Raw genomic sequence first — 22,674 nt, 5'->3', positions numbered from 1 at the left:
ATGATACTTTATGTTGCTAATTCATTCCAGAGGGAAATCTTTATTACTGCAATACATTTATATGACACAAATAATTACCGGCTACTTGACGACATGACTATATCATAGAATACAGTTCAAAGTAGTTATAATTAAAGGTTTAAGATGTCAACGTGTTGTTAGCGGTTCCACCAAAGAGACATTGTGGTATTTTTTTATTGTACTTTTATCTGAGTACTTCCTCCACTGCAGATTATCACTCTTTTTAATTGTTCAGTACCATTAAAAATACTCGGTTACATGTCAAAATATTACGAAGTTAAAGTATTAGGAAAATACCAAATGTACTTATAATGCAGAAAAGACCTTTTCAGAATAATACATAGTATATTCTTGTATTATGTGGGCTCATTTTATTTTATTATATATATTGTATGTGTATATAACTGTATATACCACTGCTGTGTGTATTGTGAATTTCCAATAAATAATATAATTTATTAATATATATATATATAATAATGGGTAGGCTAATAATTAAAGTTATTAAATAGATTTCAAAAATATAAAAAAGAAAAAAGTAGTAAAAGAAAAAAGTACACTATTTGCCTCTGAATTGTATTTGAGTGGAGGTCTAAAGTAGCAGAACATGGAACTACTCGAGTACCTTCAAGTGGAGTAAATGTACTTTGCATTCTGTCCAAAGAGAAGTACATGAAAAGAACATGAACCCGGAAGTCGTAAACGCATCGTTGACCGCGTTAACCTCGAAACGGCTCCTGATGGCTGCGGAGCGCGAGAGGAGGCGGGGTTTACGGTGCACACCTGACGGATAGACCCGCCCTCCCTCCGTCTCTCTCACTCGGGTAATGTTGTTGGCGCTGTAGTGGCACGCCATCTATTTTTGTTTGCCACACTTAAGAAAAGCTCGCGGAGCGTCACATTTTGGGGGTGGGGGGGAATAACAACATGGTCGACAGCTGAAACGCGCTGACTGACCACACGAAGTTTACAGGTAAGATCTGGTTTGTCTTTCGTGGATGCTTACAAGCTAGCTCAAACAGGTGCAGGCTGCTGTTAACCGCCAATATAACGTTAATTTAAATGAATGATGTAGCCGAACTTAGCCGAAGTTGTCTTTGTGTTAATGTCAATGTAATAAAAGTGGCTTAATGTAGATGGTTCGTTAAAACGGAAAGGGGAGTCATTTTCTTTAATTTCCGTAAGAGGGTCTTGGTGTTGTGACTACACCTGTGTTGGCTTAGATTTAAGGCTTTTTAGAACAACAAGGAGATAGTCTGTTCCTCCTTCTGTTCACAGATAGACGAGACAAAACGTGCCAGAAGAATAACAATCATTTAACACGTAAGCTTTAAGGGTTTAAGGTGGACTTGTTAAATCTACACAATACAAATACAAAATTTCCAGGTTTATTACAGCCAACAGGTTCGTCTCAGTGGGGGTTTTCTTAGTCTTATGTAAAAAAAAATATATATATATATATATTATTATAACGTAATATTAGGTCTCAGGTGATCCATATACACACATACGTTTGTTATAGGTAACTCGAAACCAAGTCAGATAAATAGTGGGAATCAGGCAGTTAAGTGGCTGAAACGAGTAAAATGCATTGTTAGCAATGTGTTAATCATTTAAATCAGTTAGTCAAGCAGAAATATTTACTCATACAGCAGCCAGATAGTGCTGATTTGTTGGTTTTCATTGTCTTGTGTGACAATAAACACACTTTTTTTGGAGCTGCTGGAGCAAACAAAACAAGCTAGTTGAAGAGATTGTCATTTTTCACAAATCTTCTTACATTTTATAGACTAAATGCTTAATCGATTGATCAAAAATGAAAACAATCACTGTTTGCAGCCATAATTGGGTAACTGTAGGTCTTAGATTCAGTCTTTGTCAGGCAGCAATCAGACAGAAATCACTGCTGATGACTGTTTGTGGAAAGTAGGACTGCTGTGTGGGAGAAAATCACTTTAAAGTGTGTGAATACGATCAACAGATAATAATCATGAAAATAACTCTTGCAGCCGAAACATTGTGGACATTCCACGTTTTATTACCGTCTGGTCGCTCGGGGAAACAGGTTGTAGGTTGGATTAAGCCGATTTGCACCGACGCCTTTGTGCAAATGTACACGTGTTTACACACACACACACACACACACACACACACACACACAGAGAAAGAGAGGTTTCTAAACCACTAACTAACTACTGCGTTCAGGCCTTTTGTGTTCGGAGACAATGTGTCTCTGTTACCTGCATGCAGCATGACAATAACAAGACAACAAAACCTTCCGTAAACTGTGTTAGTAAATAGTATTAGGTGGCATCTGAAGTAGGGCTGGTTGATATAAACTATATATATATATAATATATACAGTATATCTCATTATTATAATTATTATTAAGTCAACCATCAATATGCTGCATATCTGATGTGTTCAGTATAATTTTCGTAGCAAATCTTTACGATCAGCAGCTGATTATCTGCATTATCTGTGTTTGTGTTGTTGCTGCTTCAGTCTTAATACACACTGTTCTGTACTGTAGCTGATTACTGCAATTATATTAATAATTTAATAATAGCTGCATCACAATAACAGACTTTGCTACCAGAAAAACAACACAGTTGAGTCACACTTTCCGAGGATAGACCTCGGTGACGTCAAGCCACAGAAATATTACAGGACTGAATTCCTACACATGACGACAACATCTCCTGCTGTGTGACGTCTGAATATGAGAATATGTTTTTTCTCTTATTCAAAAGGGAAAAAAATAATTGTAAAGATGCACCCAGACAAACTAGTTGAATAAATATTAATATTGAAGTTTATTTGGTGCTGTTCTTCGTTTACACTAAATGTAGTTTAGTTTGATATTAAGATTTTGTCACATAATTGAGTTTTTGTCTGATGAAATAATGAAAGTATTGATATTTAGTGTTTGTATTCATGTAGAATTGTAATACACATGTAACAGCATAACACACTAACTAATGAAATAGAATACTGTATGGGATATAATGTGAAATGTAGTGTATGCAGTTTAGCATAATATAAAGTATCACACGGGAGAATCTCCCAACACATAAACGCGTACGTTTCGAGATACATGGTTTTCACTGGACGGAAGGAGGAGTGGATGGAAAACTAATCTGAAAAGTAACTTGACAAATGTAGTGGAGTAAAAGTACAATATTTATCTTTCGCTAGGTAGAAGTACCTTGGGTTTGTACTTGAGCACAGTACTTGTACTTAGTTATTCCAGGACTCATTCCCTGTATTGGGTCACTGATGGTTTCTCATCAGGACCAGGTCGTCTGGGGGTCCGAGGCTGAAACTCGTTGTCCGTTCTTCCTGTCAGGTGACATGATGGAGGTGGCCGGTCCCTGGACAGAAGTGTTCGAGGCCTCGGAGAGGATGGAGACGTCCGGGGGAGCCGATGTGTTGTTGGGGAGCTCCACGCTGACTCTGGCCCCTCTGGTCGCCGATCCTCCGTCCGTACGGCGCTCCCAGCCCATCCTCATCACCGTAAACAGGTACGACCGACGGGAACGCCGTAAATCATCCGGGCACGAGCTTACAGCAGGCACGGTTCAGTAGTCGCCTCGAGGCGGATGTTGACTCAAGTCAGTGACTCAACGTCATGCTGATGTGTAAAGAACACGACTCGATACTCGCAGTAATAAAACTGATTCGCCGCGCGCGCGCGCGCGCGCGCGTGTGTGTGTGTGTGTGTGTGTGTGTGTGTGTGTGTGTGTGTGTCTGTCTGTCTGTCTGTCTGTCTGTCTGTCTGTCTGTCTGTCTGTCTGTCTGTCTGTCTGTCTGTCTGTCTGTCTGGCTGGCTGGCTGGCTCTTCCACTTCTGCCCCGAAGACAAAGAAATCAGTGTTTTCTTACTAAAAATAAAATGTTAAAAGAAGATAGTGTGTTAATTACTCTTCGTTATCTAGAAACTGGCTTGTTTTTCTGATGACGTGATGAAATGCTGTATTTAGCCAAGGCAAGGCCAGATAAGGGACGTTTTGTTGCCGTCGGTTTAAAGTTCAGAAGTTTTTTCTTCTTCTTCTTTTTAATTGTGCAAGAATCTGATTGTGACAAACAGATATAACTCCCAAGATTGGTTTCTTATTGTCAACAAATAAATCCCTCAAAAAAGCCATAAATAAACGTTTCCTGTCAAAGTTTTTTTGTTTGGTTTACTTCAGTTATTTTTAATTTTACTCTTTTTTTTTAAATATGCAATGAATTTTGAAGTGAGCCAATGACGAGACATTTCCTAAAACAGCTTCTCACTGTAGTTTTTTTTTTGTCACGCAAATGAGGACATAGTGAATACGTTTGGGACTACTTTCAGCAGCGGATTAATCTACATTTGGTGCTCTAGTGAGTGTTTGTGGCAGTGTGTGTGTACACCTTGTGTGTGTACCGTGTGTGTGTGTGTCTATAGCTCATAGTTGCATGAGACCTTACACAAGACCTTGGTCTTTAAATTACTTTTGTTAAAAGTAAGAAACATAGAATACCAACCATTAATGACATGTCATTTCAAATTGATTGTTTAGATACTTTTGGCTGCTCTTGACCTTTATTTCTGTTCTTTTCGTTAATTTCTGTAACATTTTTCCAGGGCGAAAGGCGTCGATTCATTTTCCGCCCCATCGATACCCAACCCCTTTCCTGAGCTGTGCAGCCCCTCCAAGTCTCCAGTGCTCATGAGTTCACTTCCACCGCCGTCCACTAACAAACACGTAAGTTCAAAGCTGCTCTGGAAATCTGTTGCTGTCCGTGTTTGTCTTAATTAGTTTGAATATTTAGTTTAATCTGTCAACGGAACAGACTTTGTCATCGTCGAGTCTGAAGGCACTTCTCCATTTTAGTTTCATTATTAAATAACAGACCATTTACCAAACTGAATGCTGGATTTGCCGACTCAAGTACCCGTGAAATATTTAGTTAGATGGTCAGAATTCAAACTTACATCTGGCAATATTCTGCATTATTCTTACACCCAACAAATCCAATGAAAACACCAAAACCAACAATTAATTCATTCTATTACAGGTGTTGTCCATGTAGCTAAATGTGGATTAATCTGCCACCCAAAATAGTCCCCAACAAAAGTGCTAAATCCTCCCTTTAAAAGCAGTGGCCCGCAGTTTTAGGACATTAATGGACTGATGGGTTTCTGGGCTAAGAGAGACGGAAGACAGAAAGACGGATGAACACGTTTCGTGTGATTTCTTGGCGGTAAGAAAAACATAGAACAACGCCAGCTTTATCCTTCAAGACACATCACACCTGCTGTGTTAATCCCATCACACCTGCCTGAACTGTAGGGTCTGACAGGTGCAATCAGCACCCCAATCCTCTAAATGCGTCTCAACCTGTAGCTAATAGTGCAGGGAGAGTTCGGTTATGACTGGGACTGACAGGAAAGCCGGTGTTGCCATGACCACGCTGCCTTATTATGACTCACAAACACTGCCAGAATAAACACGTCTGTAATTACAGCAGCGTCACGCGTTCTCCTGCCAACAGTAGGCACTTGTACAATAACAATAACAGTGATAATAATACATTTTAGTCAATGATTGCTTTCATGAAACTCGACGTCTTCTCACATCACGTGCAATCAAGCAAAAATCAAAACAATATCCTGTGTTTTTCGTCCATTCTGAGGCTTTCATGGCGTGTAAAATGATATTTCACATTGACAAACTTCATGTGTGTAATTCATGGCACAGTTCATACACAGAAAAACATCAGAAAACGATGTGACTCTTGCCGTTGACTACATACGTATCTTTAGTGAGCGGGGCTACCTCGTAGTTATGAATATTACATGGCATTTCTCCTAATAGATCCCTTGAGTTGCGACACACTGGCCCTTTAAGTTTTTCTCTTTAACATGAAATATTTGTCTCTCAGACGAAGTTGAGGCGATCTGTTTAAGATCTTGGGTTATTGAGTCCCAAAGATACTCAGCTTGTTAACATGATGATTTGCGTCACGGAACAGCTGCTTCTGTGGTGATGATGATGATTTGTGTCAGAAATCATTAATTAATTATCAAACTAGTTTAAAGAGAAGCAGCTGTTCCGCCATTAACCTCTATTCTTTATTTTAGAAGTGAAGCTCAGGCACTGTGAGCTCTAACATCAGTTGGCTGTGGATCGGCAGGTTAAATACAGCTTTTCAGTCCCTTCCACCTGCCCTGCTCTTTAATAATAACTCAAAGTGGACTGACCGGATATTGAACTGTGAAGTTTCCTCTGAAGGAATGCCCCCCCCGTAAGCTTCCCCCTCCCTCTTGATACTCACCCATTATTTGTCCTGACTGACGTCGGCACTCGCCCAACCAGTCGGGGCTTGCTGACTGACGGCTGCAGGTTTCTGGTCGGGCAGGTTTGTTTTCTTTCGATGGTGCATCCAGACGTCGTGTCAGACAGTGGCATGCTGTGAGAAACATCCTGACCAGAGCATAACCTCCACCCAGTTCACCTCGGAGACGCCGACGGCCTCGCGCTTTACATCTGATGCTTTTCTTAAATGGACACAGAGAGCAAACGGGGAGAATGTGGGAAAGATGGGAGTATGAGAGTGTTGTAATTTCACTTCACCTCTAAAATAAGGGAGGATTAGAAGGGCTGTCTCTTGTAAGTGGCCCATTAAACACAGACCGACTTGCAGGGCTGCAGGTTGACAGGTTCTTGGCGTCACATTTTGGCTCCTTGTCTCGAGTCTGCCCGTGACGATGCAGCGCCAACGCCAGCTGTGACTCGTCCTCGTGTATTCAGTTACTCACATTAAACCTGTTTGGCGCCAGTTCTTTTAAAATTGCCTAAATTCACAGCACCCTTTATATTTATATAGATTATAATGTAGAATCACATGAGAATATTGTTAAAGAAACAAACTACGAGTGGGGGAATTAAATTACATGCTGTGGTACTTCTACTTTACTTTATACTTTTGCTTTTGCTTTTGATGCTTTCATGAAGTAATCCTGCCTGGATGACGTTACTTTGTGTGTTGATGAGACAATGTTAGCGTAGCCTAGCACCCATCAATCCAGGCTCCGTTCAGAAACTGAGCATTTTCATGATCATCATCTTGTAAGCTGAACTTTGATGACCTTTTGATCCATTTATTGCATTTGAATCATAGTAAACCAGCTGATGTGTTGTTGGCCAGAAACAGCAAAGGCAAGTCAGTGAAATGTGAACCATCAAGAAGAAATTTTGGGTTAGCATTAGCAGCTCTGCTACGTTAACGAATGATTAAAAACTACGACACAGAAAGAGCATTACTGCATGTAAGCATGTTACAGGGCTTTTTCACCAAAAATGCAGACAATAAATTGTATAAAAAAAATGGCATTAGACATTAATATTATTGTTTTGACATTGTTGTGTTTAATATGCCTTCCATCAGCTGATAAAGGTGTACGGCGAGGACAGCCACAGCAGGTCAGTGTGGGTTTCTCGGGCAGCTACAGCCAGAGACGTGTGTCACATGTTGGTCCAGACGGCTCACTGCAGCGACCAGGAGAACTGGGCTCTCCTGGAGCTCCATCCCACCCTGGGCCTGGGTACGGATACACAGAAACCTTCACCTTCGATAGCATTAACAAATAGGCTGACGAAATGTCCTTCTGTCTCCTCAGAGAGGGTTCTAGAGGACCATGAGGTCGTGCTGGAGGTTCAGGCGACCTGGTCACTCAAAGGCGACACGAGGTTCGTTTTCTGCAAAAACTACGCCAAGTACGAGTTCTTCAGGAAACCAATGGTAACGTGTGAAGTACACATCTATGTATACTATACTGATACCACAAGGGTACTTTTTATAAATGAAAACCTAATCAATAGACCAACAATCTTTCTATAAATGACTGCATCTCTTTTCTCTACTATATGAAAAATAGTTTATTGTGTAACATTCATGTTTAATAGAATCGACAGTTGATGATTTAAACAGTCTGTCATTGTGAGTGACAAGAGATTTTAGAATAAACACTCCACCAAACTCTCTTCTGAAATGTAACACTTAAAGTTTCAATTCATATTTATCAGTTGATTTTCCATATATTTCACATCAGTCCCTTTTAAGAGAAACAATACTTTTAAAGCTGGTTGATGACTGTTTGTTGACAAACAATCAAACATAAAAGGCTGTTTCTTTTAAATGGAGTCTGGTGCTCGCTCCACATGAAATGCACCGGGGCTACGTTACATCACTTCCTGCAAACTTCACGGACAACGATGAGGATCTGTTTTAGCTGAATGTTTTCTGGTAAAGTGCTGAATCTGACGGCTCGTTGGCGTGTTTTGGATCACACGGTGGAACGTTTCTAATGTTGCAGGTGAATGTATGACTTATTATGTCTGCTTCTAGGACCCTACTCAAAAAAGAACAAAAGCGTGCATGTGCTCCTCCACATGCTCCAGGAACAGCTTCCAGTTTACTTTGGGTGTGTCTTTGCACAGCGTTTTAGGCTACTACCACATGAATGCTTCGAGGTTAACGCTCACATCAGCTGTTCAGACTGTTCACAGAGCATCAAACGACAAGAGACAGAATGTGGTTCCATCCCTTCTTTTAACATAACTGTGAAAAAACCTCAATGATTGGCAGGTTGCATGCTGGCGCAGACACGTAGACTTAACACCTTCAGGTATTTCAGAACATCACATGTCGCCTGTTAAACCTCTTAAAGGAAGCTGACGGTTCACATTGATTTCGATGAACCCTCCTGTGTCTGGAGCGCGAGGCCACACTGCCTCCAGACGGCACAGCGCTGCATTTGACTGTGGATTCGCTGCCGTCGACTTCCACCGCGTGACACGACCGCCTCGTGCAAATAGGAGTCATTCAGAGCCGCAACGAATGTCAGCGTTCCAGCAGAGAGAGTTTAAAGATGCTTGTGTGTTTGTGGTTAGGAATATGCTGGAATTGATTATAATCATGAAATGTTCATTTGGAATTTTGATTAATCTGCTGATTAGTTTCATGATTCTTGATTTATTGTCAGTCTATTAAAGACCAAAATATATTCAATATTTCCTCACACTGTTGTGAGTGAGCACTTTGCTTGATTAAACAATAAAAAAAAATAAATGATCCAAATTATTGACGGTAAGTTTTCTGAAAGAGAGTACACAAGAAACCTTTTATTGGAGGCTTGAACAAGAGAATGGTTGGCTTTTGTTTCCACCATCGACTTATTTCTGCCGTTGGATGAATCAGCTGATTAATGTATAGTTTAGCTCCACACTCACTCACAGAATTGTACGCCTGTTGGTGTTGTGCACACTAGGCTAACTTTGTCCGAGTGATGGCAGTGCAGACTGTAAATGAGGATTTTTAATGACGACCTTCTCCCCGCTCTCTCACAGCTCTTCTTCCCAGAGTCCATGATCTCCGACAGCGCCGACGTCAGCAAGGGGATGACATCATCAGAGCTCATTCAGGTACACACCAACCAGGTTTCATCCATCACGGCTGAAATCACCACTACTGCTGCTCCACATAGTCTGGTCTAGTCTCTGGACTAATGTGAGCTACTATCTAGACCTCTGGAGGACCACAGACACAGGAGATGACATTTGGTTCCTCTATTTAGGATTCCCTGTAATTTTAAATAAGAATAATGAAACCTTTGTGTTCATCAGAACCTGCTGAGGTCTGGGACGTGTCCAGAGATTCAGGGTTTCCTGCAGGTCAAAGAGTCCAGTCGTAAAGCCTGGAAGAAGGTCTACTTTTTCCTCCGCCGCTCCGGACTCTATTGCTCCACCAAAGGCTCCTCCAAGGTCAGCAGGTCCAGTCTAACTTCTGCATGATAAAACAGAACTAAACACTAACCAGACTTTAAATCTACAAATGAATCATTTACTCATTTATGTATTTGATTTCCGTCTCATGTCAAACATTTGGCCCATCTCACATGGGATTACAAGACGCCACTATTTTACAAACTTCTTTCATACAAAAACAAAAATGATTAAATATCTACAGATTATCTGGGTGAAGAGATTATCTGCATCTATTTACAAAATTGATGTGTGTTTTTTAACGGTGCTACACAAAGCATCCAGCTGTTCACAGAATAAAACAGTCCAGTTCAAACAGTCAAAGCTCAAATACCACACGAGAACATTGAGATACTTGCTTTTAATACAAATGATAAACAACATATTTCTCCATAGCATGTCCAGTTTTTAATCATTGTAAAGATCTGCTATAGAGTTTTAGTCCATCTATCGTCAGCCCGTTATCACTGGCAAACAGACTAATATTGATCTTTTGGTTTTTATAAGATAATAACTCACTTAACTCATAGTTGCAAAACAATGAGTGTTTATCTTTAGACCTAGAAACAATATCTTGTTGATCCCAGATAAATAAACAAGTTTCTGGTCTGTGCTCACCCAGTTAACATCTCACATGTACCGGTATGTGTGTGTGTGTGTTTTGTGTGTGTGGGACCAGGAGCCTCGACACCTGCAGTACGTGGCTGATCTGGATGATTTGAACGTGTACACTGTGGTGAACAGCCGTAAACTGTACGGAGCGCCTGCAGACTTCACCTTCTGCATCAAGGTGACGCTTCCTTCTCTCTCTCTGTCTCTCTCTGTCTCTCTCTCACTCTCTCTCTCTCTCTCTCTCTGTCTCTCTCTCTCTCACTCTCTCTCTCTCTCTCTCTTGCTCTCTCTCTCTCTCTCGCTCTCTCTCTCTCTCTGTCTCTCTCTCTCTCTCTCTCTCTCGGACGCTGGATTGAGACATTATGTGTGTTGATGAATCCACCTCGCTGTCCGTGGTGCTGAAGTAGCACGCCGATTTGTAATTGTGACATTTTCTCTGAATCCTTTCTGTCAATTTCGTCATGAATCTAATACAGTACACACTAAACTACTACTACGAGATGACGGTTTCATCCCTGTTTAATATTAACCATTGTACTTTGTGCGTGTGTCTGTGCAGCCTTCCAGAAATCCCATCAGGACTCAGGACCTGAAGATCCTGTGTGCCGAGAACGAGCAGACTCGAACGTGTTGGACGTCCGCTTTCAGACTGTTCAAGGTGTTCAGTCCTCTTCTTTTATTCTAATTCGCTGTATTTACTGAGCAGTTTATTTCGATGTTGTAAAATGTTCTCTAACTTCTTTATTTGTGTTTGTGTTTGTCAGTATGGGAAGCAGCTTCAGTGCAACTACCAGTTATCGAAGTTGGCACCGCGAAACCTGGAAGGAGCCAAACTCACAGACGGCAAAGTGAGATCATCACACGTGTCACATGATGTGATGTGGAGGAGGAATCATTCTGTAGTGTCGTCTCACGTTTCTGCTGTCTGCTTCTCTGTGTGAGCAGTCCAAGTCCGAGGCCAGCCTGGTGGCCATGGACTTCTCGGGGAAAGCCGGCGGACGGGTCATCCAGAACCCGACGGAGGCCCAGAGCGCAGAGAGGGAGGAGGGGCAAGCCTGGAGGGTGAGGACGGGGGAGGGGATGGGGGAGGGGGAGGCATGGCTGCAGAGCTGGGAGGGAGAACGGAGGCTGAGCAATGAAAAGAGCGATGGAGGCAGTAATCGTGCCTGGCCAGGCGTCCGTCTAGTCGAGAGATCTCTACTCGAGTAGAAGTTTGTGTTCAAAAAGACTGGTGAAAGTAGAAGTACTGATCCAACTTATTTACTCAAGTAAAAGTGGAAAAGTACTGGCTCTGGAATGTACTCAGAGTAGAGAGTAAATCATATCCCTATGGCGGACATTTCTTCTTCCAGTTAACTGAATCTCATGTCAAAAATAATAATAAAAAGTAATCCGTAATTCCCCTCAAATGCATTAAAACTAAAGTTACAAGCCTCTTGTGTAAATGTGAGGATAGAAAGTACAAATGTTTGTTTTAAAATGTAGGGAGTGAAAGTAAAAAGTTGTCAGATACCTGAAAAATCATAATCGCTTTACATGGTTCGAGAATAGCGTTTTTCAACCCGACCTGTTTCTTTTTTTAAGCCGTGAAGTGCCAGAGCCGATAAAGCTGCATGCTGTGGGCCCTTTGAAGTCCAGTACGGGTCTGACGTCCGCTATAAGAGACGGAAAACTAGCTTGAGCTTCAGTCAGCGATAAGATCCGTGTTGTGATAAAAAGGAAGGTAAAATGTCTGACATTGTTGTTTTTGCTTCTCTTGGCTGATGCAGAGGAGAGAAGCCCTGAGGTGCAGTCTGCCCAACTTGAACTCTGGCGCCAGACCAACCTGTAAGTCCACATGAGAGGAGACCGGGTTCCCAAGTGGGCTAGTCTCATTTCTCCGTTTTTACATCCTCGTTTCCATTCAAGGACACTCATTATGCTAATTTATGGACTGAGGAAAGAGGAGACGTAAAGTAGAGACGAGAACGTCGTCATGCTCACAGTCTTTATGTTTGTTTGCAGCCATCCACAAGTCCCAGCCGTGGTTTCATGGCGGCGTGTCCAGGAAGGAAACGCAGAGACTGATAGAGAAGCAGGGCCTGGTGGACGGGTGAGTCCAGCCTCGTCTCGGGAAACACAACCACACTGCATTATGGGTTCATACTGGTTTCCCATATATATATATATATATATATATATATATATATATATATGGGTTAGAGTGTGCTTCTGTGGTTCCGGTTGCAGGATGTTCCTGATCCGTGAGAGCCAGCAGCACGCTCAGTGCTTCGTCCTCTCGCTGTGTTACAAGCTGAAGACCAAACATTACCTGGTGATCCCCGTGAGTTCCCTTCGTTCTCCCCGGAGAAACCTCCACCCTGTCATCAAACACATATCACGCACGCTAACTGTGATTGTCCTCGTTGTGTCTGCAGTGTGAAGAGGCCGGCAGGAAGTACTTCACCATGGACGACGGCCTGACTCTCTTCATAGACCTCCTGCAGCTGGTGGAGTTCCACCAAATCAACAAGGGCATCCTCCCCGTCTGCCTCAAACACCCCTGTGTCTGTGTAGCGCTCTGAAGCCTTCACAGGTGGAGACCTCCACCATGTTGCTCCTCCATCCTCCTGTCGGCCCAGAACCAGGAGCATCAGGTGGTTTTGATATCCTCTACCCCAGTTTGATAAAGAGCACTGAGGTGACTGGCAGAGCAGAGCCGTCTGTGTGATAATGTTATCAGGGTTGTTAGATGTGGACTCCTGGGACGTGTTGCAGCATATAGTCCACCCCTCCTGCTCTCTTTAGTATTCCTAATTATTTCGACTACGTGTGCAGCTCCAGAGAGCAGTCGGTTTTTTTTATTTGTAATTAATGAGCTGCCGTCCCGCATGGCGACGGCTTAATCAGCCACGTCGGACGGACTCTTTAGTGCACTTTGATCCACATCCATTAAGCCACGACGAGAGGTGGAGGACGTGATGGGAGCATTCGATTGTGGCTTCACCAGACCTCACTGAAAAACAGCGAATAGGACCACCAGAGGGCGCTCTGAGTCAGTGCTCCACAGAGCTGTGTAATGTAAGAAATTAGCATATTTTGATATTAACATTGTCAGAAAATGCCCCAGGTTGCAATCATGTAGCACTTAAATTTGTATTTTTGTACTTTCACTTTTATTTGTGCCTTAAAATGAATGTCAGATTTTGATTTGAACAAACTAATAACAGTAACTCTCATTGCTGGATTTGCACAACGATGGTGAAGGGGAGCAGCATGTTCTTCTGATGTGTGAGCAGCCAAATATATTAACATAAAGAGGTTTTATAACGGGGAAGACCATATGAAGTGGTTAAAGCTCTGGGAAAAGTTAAGTTAAGACTTTTTTGTTAACAATTTATTTTACAGGCCTGTACACAAATATTCCTGATTTCAAGGGAATAAAAAGCTAAAATATAATAATAAGTGATGCAATGCAAATGTCTTACAGACAAATGTTCCAAACATCATGTAGTGTGTCCAATTATAAATGAGTTTTACCAAATACCATATTTAATACCGGGTAACTTCTTGTAAAATCTAGCTATTAACCCTTTTTTTTTTTGTTATTTGTGGTTGTATAAATATTTTCTTTTACTTTGAATATTTGCACTTGCTGTTTGCTTTTTACCACGAAGATCCATAAATGTACATTTTTAAAAAATCAAATAGGGTATGTTAGTTAGTTTTATTTTGTTTTCTTTGGATATTTTGTGCTCTCTTCATTTTTATATGTTGAATAAATAATTTGATATTAAACAGATTTTCTTAAATGTCCATTGTTATGATGAATGGAATGAAGGACCTTCACACCCTGACCAATGTTCACAAGATCTCAGATCCAGGCGGATTGAACGGGGCCAGCCAAGGTGTTTCTGGCATCTGATCAGGACCCCGGATCCCTTTGGAAGGTCTTCCATGCACGTCCAACGAGGGTAGACCCAGACCTCGCTGGACCGATATATCTCGTCTGGCCTGGGACGCCTCAGGGTTCCCCGGGAGGACCTGGAAAGCCTGCTAGAGAGAGGGGACTTCTGGGAAATCATCCTGAGCCTGCCCTGGAGAAGGGAAAGACAATGGATGGATGGATGATATTACTAATTGTACTTGACATAGTATTTATACACTGGTATAGCTGCTTTTACTTATGACATAGTATTTATACACTGGTATAGCTGCTTTTACTAGTGACGTAGTATTTATACACTGGTATAGCTGCTTTTACTAGCAACGTAGTATTTATACACTGTGGTATAGCTGCTTTTACTAGTGACGTAGTATTTATACACTGGTATAGCTGCTTTTACTAGTGACGTAGTATTTATACACTGGTATAGCTGCTTTTACTAGCAACGTAGTATTTATACACTGCATAGCTGCTTTTACTAGTGACGTATTATTTATACACTGGTATAGCTGCTTTTACTAGTGACGTAGTATTTATACACTGGTATAGCTGCTTTTACTAGTGACGTAGTATTTATACACTGGTATAGCTGCTTTTACTTGTGACGTAGTATTTATACACTGTGGTGTAGCTGCTTTTACTAGCAACGTAGTATTTATACACTGTGGTATAGCTGCTTTTACTAGTGACGTAGTATTTATACACTGTGGTATAGCTGCTTTTACTAGTGACGTAGTATTTATACACTGGTATAGCTGCTTTTACTAGTGACGTAGTATTTATACACTGGTATAGCTGCTTTTACTTGTGACGTAGTATTGATACACTGTGGTATAGCTGCTTTTCTAGTGACGTAGTATTGATACACTGTGGTATAGCTGCTTTTACTAGTGACGTAGTATTTATACACTGGTATAGCTGCTTTTACTAGTGACGTAGTATTTATACACTGGTATAGCTGCTTTTACTAGTGACGTATTATTGATACACTGTGGTATAGCTGCTTTTACTAGTGACGTAGTATTTATACACTGGTATAGCTGCTTTTACTTGTGACGTAGTATTTATACACTGGTATAGCTGCTTTTACTAGTGACGTAGTATTTATACACTGTGGTATAGCTGCTTTTACTAGTGACGTATTATTTATACACTGGTATAGCTGCTTTTACTAGTGACGTAGTATTTATACACTGGTATAGCTGCTTTTACTAGTGACGTAGTATTTATACACTGGTATAGCTGCTTTTACTAGTGACGTAGTATTGATAGACTGTGGTTTAGCTGCTTTTACTAGTGACGTAGTATTTATACACTGGTATAGCTGCTTTTACTTGTGACGTAGTATTGATAGACTGTGGTATAGCTGCTTTTACTAGTGACGTAGTATTTATACACTGGTATAGCTGCTTTTACTTGTGACGTAGTATTGATAGACTGTGGTATAGCTGCCTTACGTAGTATTTATACACTGGTATAGTTGCTTTTACTAGTGATGTAGTGTTTCTACACTGGTATAGCTGCTTTTACTAGTGACGTAGTATTTATACACTGGTATAGCTGCTTTTACTAGTGACGTAGTATTTATACACTGGTATAGCTGCTTTTACTAGTGACGTAGTATTTATACACTGGTATAGCTGCTTTTACTAGTGACGTAGTATTGATAGACTGTGGTATAGCTGCTTTTACTAGTGACGTAGTATTTATACACTGGTATAGCTGCTTTTACTTGTGACGTAGTATTGATAGACTGTGGTATAGCTGCTTTTACTAGTGACGTAGTATTTATACACTGGTATAGCTGCTTTTACTTGTGACGTAGTATTGATAGACTGTGGTATAGCTGCTTTTACTAGTGACGTAGTATTTATACACTGGTATAGCTGCTTTTACTTGTGACGTAGTATTGATAGACTGTGGTATAGCTGCCTTACGTAGTATTTATACACTGGTATAGTTGCTTTTACTAGTGATGTAGTGTTTCTACACTGGTATAGCTGTTTTTACTTACACAAAGGATCTGCTGTCAGATAAATGTGGACATACAAGTGTATAAATATTTGCCTGTGAAGGGGAGTAGAAGTATAAAGCAGCGTGAATAAAATGGAAACACTCAAAGTAAGTATAAGTACACGTAGTTTCATTACATTTCACCTCTAGAAAACACTTTGGTGGTAACAGAATGTCATCTTGAAGGAGAAAGGGTGCCTGATTTAAGTGAGATGATTATAAAACCATTATCAGCCTGAAACTAGACTTAAAAAAAACCTGGCCTGAGTCCTGGGGAGCTGATTGGTGGAGCAACATGAAAGGCAGCCTGGAGGTTATTGTGAGTCCTGGCAGTCTGCACTCATCTCAGATACTCGACTCGGCACTGTGGCTTCAGAGGCTAAAGAGCTGATGTCTCCTCTGACCTACCCTCTACGCGTGTGTGTGTGCGTGTGTGTGTGTGTGTGTGTCTCGTTTAATACCAGTGTGCAGGAGGAACCCTTCTTCTCTATTGCAGCCCTTCTCTGGGGAGGGGTTGCCATGGCAACACATTTTTTGGGGGGGTCTGGATGGTCAGGTAAATGAAGAGGGTGAAAAGAAAGCAGACAGAAGCAATATGGGTCAAAGCGTCAAAGACTCGTAAATGTGCAGCACAATTTTGGCCGTCTGAACTGAGCAAATATACTGCAGATTAAACTTAGTTCTCTGATGATGCTCGGATCGTTTTCTCTATTTATGCTTTTTAAACATTTACTCTGCTACGTCTCAGAGGCAAATGTTATTCTTTTATATAAAATAGTCAGCATAGAGAGAAAGCTTGAAATAAACTTTAAATAGTTATGTATTGAGATATTAATATCTTACTCTACTGTAATAAAAGCATATTTATTATATCTTTCTTCACCGCCCCCCCGAGGCCGTCAGGTGACGGTGGTACGAACCGAACGCTCCGAAGTTCTTCCTCTGACCATAACCGCTTCAGTGCGTTAGCTGCTGCGCACAAGCTAAAGTGTTCGGGAGGAAAATGGCCCCGGTTTTAAACGTTAAAAAGAGGCGTTTGAGAGAGGACAGAGAGGATGAGGAAAGTGGAGCGAAATGTTTCCGACTCAAGGGAAGTGTTTTGTTGTTGTTGTGGTTGTTTCTGTGTCTTCAGAATGAGCGAGCTAACAAGCTAACAAGCTAACAAGCTAACGGTGAGTTAGCGCTGCTACTGTGTATGTTGCTAACAGCTCAGTTAGCTACTATGGCTTCTGTGTGCATCTGTTTGTTAAAGCTTGGTTGTTGGTCGGTTAAGTAAAGCTATTGATATACTTAAACATCTTTATGAACGCGGATTGATTATGCTTCCTTCAAGTGCTGGTCAGAAGATCCTACTTCCCACTTGAAATGTCGAGTTCAAGTGCGTAGTCGGGAGGAATTGGAAAAATGGCGGACGTTATTGGTGTTTGTTATGGACAAAACGATGCATATCATAAGTGAACATATATTACACATTAAAACGATGCACACAAGCAAGAGCTCATACTTGTTGCACTGTTAAAAATACAGAATCACATACCATCCACAGACAAGACCATTTTTAGGGTTAAAAACAATCAAATCTTAAATAATTGATCAGAAATCATAAGGTATCCTGCGTAAATAAAAGATCAATAAATAAAATATATTTTGTGCATCCTGTATTTTATTATTTTCAATTATCTTCAATAATCACAATATTCCAAGAAAAATAATTTTCGATACTAGAATATTCACTGAGGTAATGAAGTTATAAAATTGTGGGAAAAAACCCTCACTTGCAGTGTGTCACTACAGCAGTGGATGACCTTATCAAATTATATCATATCATTTTAGTTTCTCATATTTTTTAGTTTCTGAGTTTTTTCTCTCTGAATATTGCGGCCTCTCCCCCGCCTCCATCTTTGTTTGCTGTGGAGATGAGTTTTCTGGGATTGTTCAGCTTCTTCAGCCTTTTCTCCCTTTTCACAGCATCATTCACTCTCTGCTAGGAGAGTGGATGATCCTACTTGAACTCTCCTCTGGTGGCCGTTTATTTGATGAATAGATTCTTGTACAGGCGTGTATCGTGACCATGCTCCTTTCTGTTACCAGCTGCTGTGATCTCACCTTGTTGCCGTGGTTTCCTTTCTCAGTAAAAAGACACGTAGCTCTGAGGTGAAGTGGAGACACGTTTGTGTCAGCCCTGAATCAGCCTGGTGAAATGGGGAGTTAAAGAATAGCCTTAACATAATGCATGCTGGGATAGGTTTGATTATAGCATAGAGAATGGATCAATGGACCTTCATGAATCGTGACATTAATTCAAAGCCGTAGTAAAAAAAATAATATAATAAAGCAATTTCTAAAGAAGTTGTGGTATGGATGCTGAAAAGCAGACGCTATATTGCTGGTTTAAATGCGTAAGGATTTATTTAATTAACTTACGTGATCATGGTGAGTTTACTTTTATTGGGATAATCGTAAATATAAATAAATGCTGTCATGGTAGAGAAGTGAAAAATCCTATTATTTATGCAACCATATATTACTCACGATCATGTTATTTAAAATCTTAGTAGTTTTTCACTAAAAGAAGTTGTCTTATCTGTGATGCAGTAAAATATTTTTCTTAACTAAATGTAAAGTGATTCCAGTGTGTTTTAGTCCATTTTAGTTTCAAGCATATTTTGATGATTATCAGGATAACATCGGCATTTTGGCAGGATAATCGTGACATGAAATCTTCATATCGTCCCATGCTTATGCTCTCCCTCTGTGTCTGTTGCCGCGCCGGCTCTGTACTGCGTTCATACGGTGATCACAACTGGTATCTGGTAGCTGCAACCCACCTGCTCAGCCATTAGCATGTTGAGAGCCATTGAGCGGCAATAGATGAGCTCTGATTATCAGTGTATTTTCTTGCCAGATTCACCGACGGCACATGGAGAAAACGGACCAGACGCCGAAGCTGTCGCTGAAGGCCACGGCACGTCTTGTGTGAACAGGCCAATTGGTTAACGTGGGCACCGAAAGGACGCCGGTGATGCTGATCAAGGTAGAGAAGTGTTTAAAGTTGTCTCATGCTATTAAATGCACCGTGACACACACACACACACACACACACACACACACACACACACACACACACACACACACACACACAAACACACCTGTTAAAATTCAGGCATGAAAATGTTTAGTGGCACTTGGCAGATTTTTGTTAACACTGGAGCCATGAATAGATTCATAGAAAGTAACATCACACTAAAAAAATAAAATAATCCAAAGCCCTTAAAGATTCATAACTTAATTAGTCGAGTGCACACACAGACATAATGTGCAGGTAGCATAAAAAATGTATTATTTCTAATAATTAACATTAATAATTAACTTGTATTTTTAACAGAAGTGAAAAGGAGCACTTTTTAAGAAATAAAATCAGGAAGGAGCTCATAAATAAGTGATCAATGTGTTTTCTGGGCTGCAGGCTGTGATATTCTGCAGAGGAGGAAAGACTATTGTGTGTCGACTCATTAATTCCATAAAGAAAGCATCATTTCTCATCCGAATTCAGAGTTTGATCCAATTTATTCTGGTGCCGGCAGCTGAAAGTGTACGTTAGGTTATGGAGACGTTGCATCCTGGTTATGTAAATGATTGTTTGTGACAGTTAAAACTACATTCACAACAGTGTTTTTCAGTATATAGTGGTCAACCAAGTCAAGTCCTCAGGCTTTCAAAGTCTACAGCTGAGGGCGACGCAAATGCTCTGTTGTCTCTTCTTTGTTTTTCCTGAATCATTATGGAAAAAACTTCTGTCCAGCAGAGTCATTTTAAAAACCCATCCCCTCGGTCTGGAACTTCATTAAAACAACACGGTGTTAACCTGACCTACTTTCAGTAACGTGATTCACATTCTTGCAAACATCTGCCTGCTTGTTGTGAAAGATGAAAATAGAACGACTCAATTTAAAAAAACGAACCCGATGTCAAACAAACAACGTTTCCAGCCACTTATTGGCAGAATCCAGACTAACAGCGGCTCCCTTAAAGACTCCGGTCGACTCTTTGATCCTCTACAGGAAGAATTAAGGACAGACGTTACATGTTCAATATGTTTACAGATTGACGTGATGATATATGATTTTAAATGCCTTTCGATGACGAGGTGTTCGTAATTCCGTCCGGCTTCATGTTGTTTTCCAGCAGATAAAGGCTTCTGTTGCTGTTGTTCATGTAATTAAATATATTCAATTGTGAATGCAATAACTCTGAAGCATCTTTGATTTTCTTTTTGAAGTGCTCTCCTCGTCTCATCCTCAGAAACGTTTCCTGGTCCTTTTTCATCCTCCGTTTCCCCCCAAAACGCTGCAGCTCCCATCTCCCAAATCACCCATGACTCACCATGGAGTGAGTTCTCCATGTTAATGACCCGTTAACGTGAGACCAGCGACCCGGCTCGTAACCATTATTAAACCGGCTCAGGACTGACTGCTGGTGCAGGCAACGGAGGCACAGGTTAGGGGCGTTCAATGACTGTGGGAATAAATAACATGATGCCATGTATGAAAACATTTAAAACAACGTTGTGATGCGTTGGCAGAGGCAGAAGAGCCTCCATGTTTGCAGTGATGTGGTTGCTGTAGAGCCGACACAGCCGAGCCGGTCGCTGCACACTGCTGTGAAGGAAATGCCCATGGAGAGACTGCCAGCTACCCCCGTTGAGATGTGTAAAAATATTTTCGGTTCATTATAAAACTGTAGAGGGACAAAGTAGGTTTTGGCCGGCCGCCACGTCTAGGTAATTAATGGGAAATGCTGGCCAGATGGCCCCGTTGTCTTCATCCCCACTTCCTCTTCGCTGCTCATATCCACGATGTAATTATTGGTTTACCACCGATGAGGGGCTCTGATGCACAAGAGACCTTTAGACGAGCAGGACCTGTCTGTAACGGGACTCCACTACTTCTGGTTTGACCTTATGTGGGGAAAAGTCAACTGGTGCCGCCATATTATCACTTGCCCTCAGAGAGTCCGTACACGTCTCCCTGCCTTTCACCCAACTTGAATTTGCGTTCCTCTTCTTGACATCAGGCAATTTCCAGGAACGCCACATCAGTCTCTTTTTTTTTGCGGTCCTCTCCAGCTGTCCTCTCCTCTCTGTCTGGTAATTGCTGCTGTGTGTGATGTATGTGGTGTTACTGTATGTGCCGGTGCCGTCGGGGATTCATTATTCAGCTCCCCTGGCCAGACGCAGGAAAGAGAGCAGCACGCGCTGTCGCCGGTCAACCAGGGATCCTTGAATCTGTAATTTTCCTGTCATCTCTTTCTGCCTGTCTTTTATGTCCCAGCTCTGTATTTATTCCTTCCAGCTTCTTCCCTCTGTTTCTTTGCTCTGTCTGTCAGTCAGTCAGTCTGTCAGTCCGTCAGTCAGCCCGTCCACCAGTCGCCTCTCTGGCCTCCTCGTACCTGACAAGGTTTTCCTTCACAGCTGTCCTTTGTGGTGGTTGTTGTTGATGTTTCAATCCAGCGTTCATGAGGTTAAAATATAAAAAAGCCTGATGTTACTTAAAGATTAGAACAATAAGTGGGCAATGAATTTCTCTGTGCTGATATAGGATTGTGGATCGTTGTGAGTTTCTGTTATCTGGATAGTCGTAACTACCATCATGAGTGACTATAAAAAGCATTCTAGCTCGATATTGTGGTAGAGAAGTGGAAATGGAACCGGATTAAAAAAATACTGGATACAAAAATACGATTTAATCTTTTATTTATACAGAGACTTCATGATCATTTTATTTAAGATTTGATTGTTTTTCACATCATCAATTCCTCTATGACACAATAAAATATTTTCTCACAAATAGAAAAGAATAACAATTCATTTAAGTGCTCTTTAAAGAGTTTTAAATATAATAAGTATATTTTATTATCGGGATAATATCAATAATTGTAATTATTCTGGCTGATTTTGGATAATGGTGACATGAAGTTTTCACATCGTCCCATGTCTCTGATGATGATGCACTGTGGTAACATCTCTTTGGAGGAGTGAATGTTTGACGTGTTGGAGGCAGAAACTTACGATAACGCTACAGCTGACAATTTATGATCAACGTAACAGAGAGGAATAAAAGAGAAATGTCTACTTCCTCTCAATTATGAGATGGACCAATGTAGCCTGGTCCTTGATAAAACTGTGTTCAAGCTAACACTTGATTTTGATAACGCCCGACTACGTTGTAATTGTCCGTTTGTCCGTAAGCTAAAGCTAATTAGCTGAAATTAGGTCAGAGACACTGGAGTACATTATAACGTTATTTT

At 41.1% G+C, this 22,674-nt stretch overlaps 1 protein-coding gene across 2 annotated transcripts; it reads left to right on the top strand.

The window, feature by feature from the left end:
- Positions 1 to 856: 856 nt before the first annotated feature.
- Positions 857 to 14,225, top strand: grb7 (growth factor receptor bound protein 7). Of its 2 annotated transcripts, none has more exons than XM_084040156.1 (15): positions 857 to 994; positions 3,372 to 3,546; positions 4,637 to 4,757; positions 7,444 to 7,600; positions 7,676 to 7,797; positions 9,405 to 9,479; positions 9,681 to 9,818; positions 10,498 to 10,608; positions 10,990 to 11,088; positions 11,195 to 11,278; positions 11,376 to 11,492; positions 12,200 to 12,257; positions 12,435 to 12,522; positions 12,660 to 12,753; positions 12,848 to 14,225. In XM_084040156.1, exons 2-15 carry the CDS (start codon positions 3,377 to 3,379, stop codon positions 12,992 to 12,994), a joined length of 1,581 nt encoding a protein of 526 aa, XP_083896282.1. In that variant the 5' UTR covers positions 857 to 994; positions 3,372 to 3,376; the 3' UTR covers positions 12,995 to 14,225. The 2 variants fall into 2 exon arrangements, with proteins under 2 accessions (XP_083896282.1, XP_083896283.1); XM_084040157.1 differs by having other exon boundaries at positions 872 to 994; positions 3,317 to 3,546.
- Positions 14,226 to 22,674: the final 8,449 nt, after the last annotated feature.

Source organism: Eutrigla gurnardus (assembly GCF_963514095.1).
Source record: "Eutrigla gurnardus genome assembly, chromosome: 22".
In the NCBI taxonomy this organism is placed as follows: Eukaryota; Metazoa; Chordata; class Actinopteri; order Perciformes; family Triglidae; genus Eutrigla; species Eutrigla gurnardus.
The sequence above is the reverse complement of the archived record's forward strand: the minus strand, read 5'-3'. Positions and strand labels throughout refer to the sequence as shown.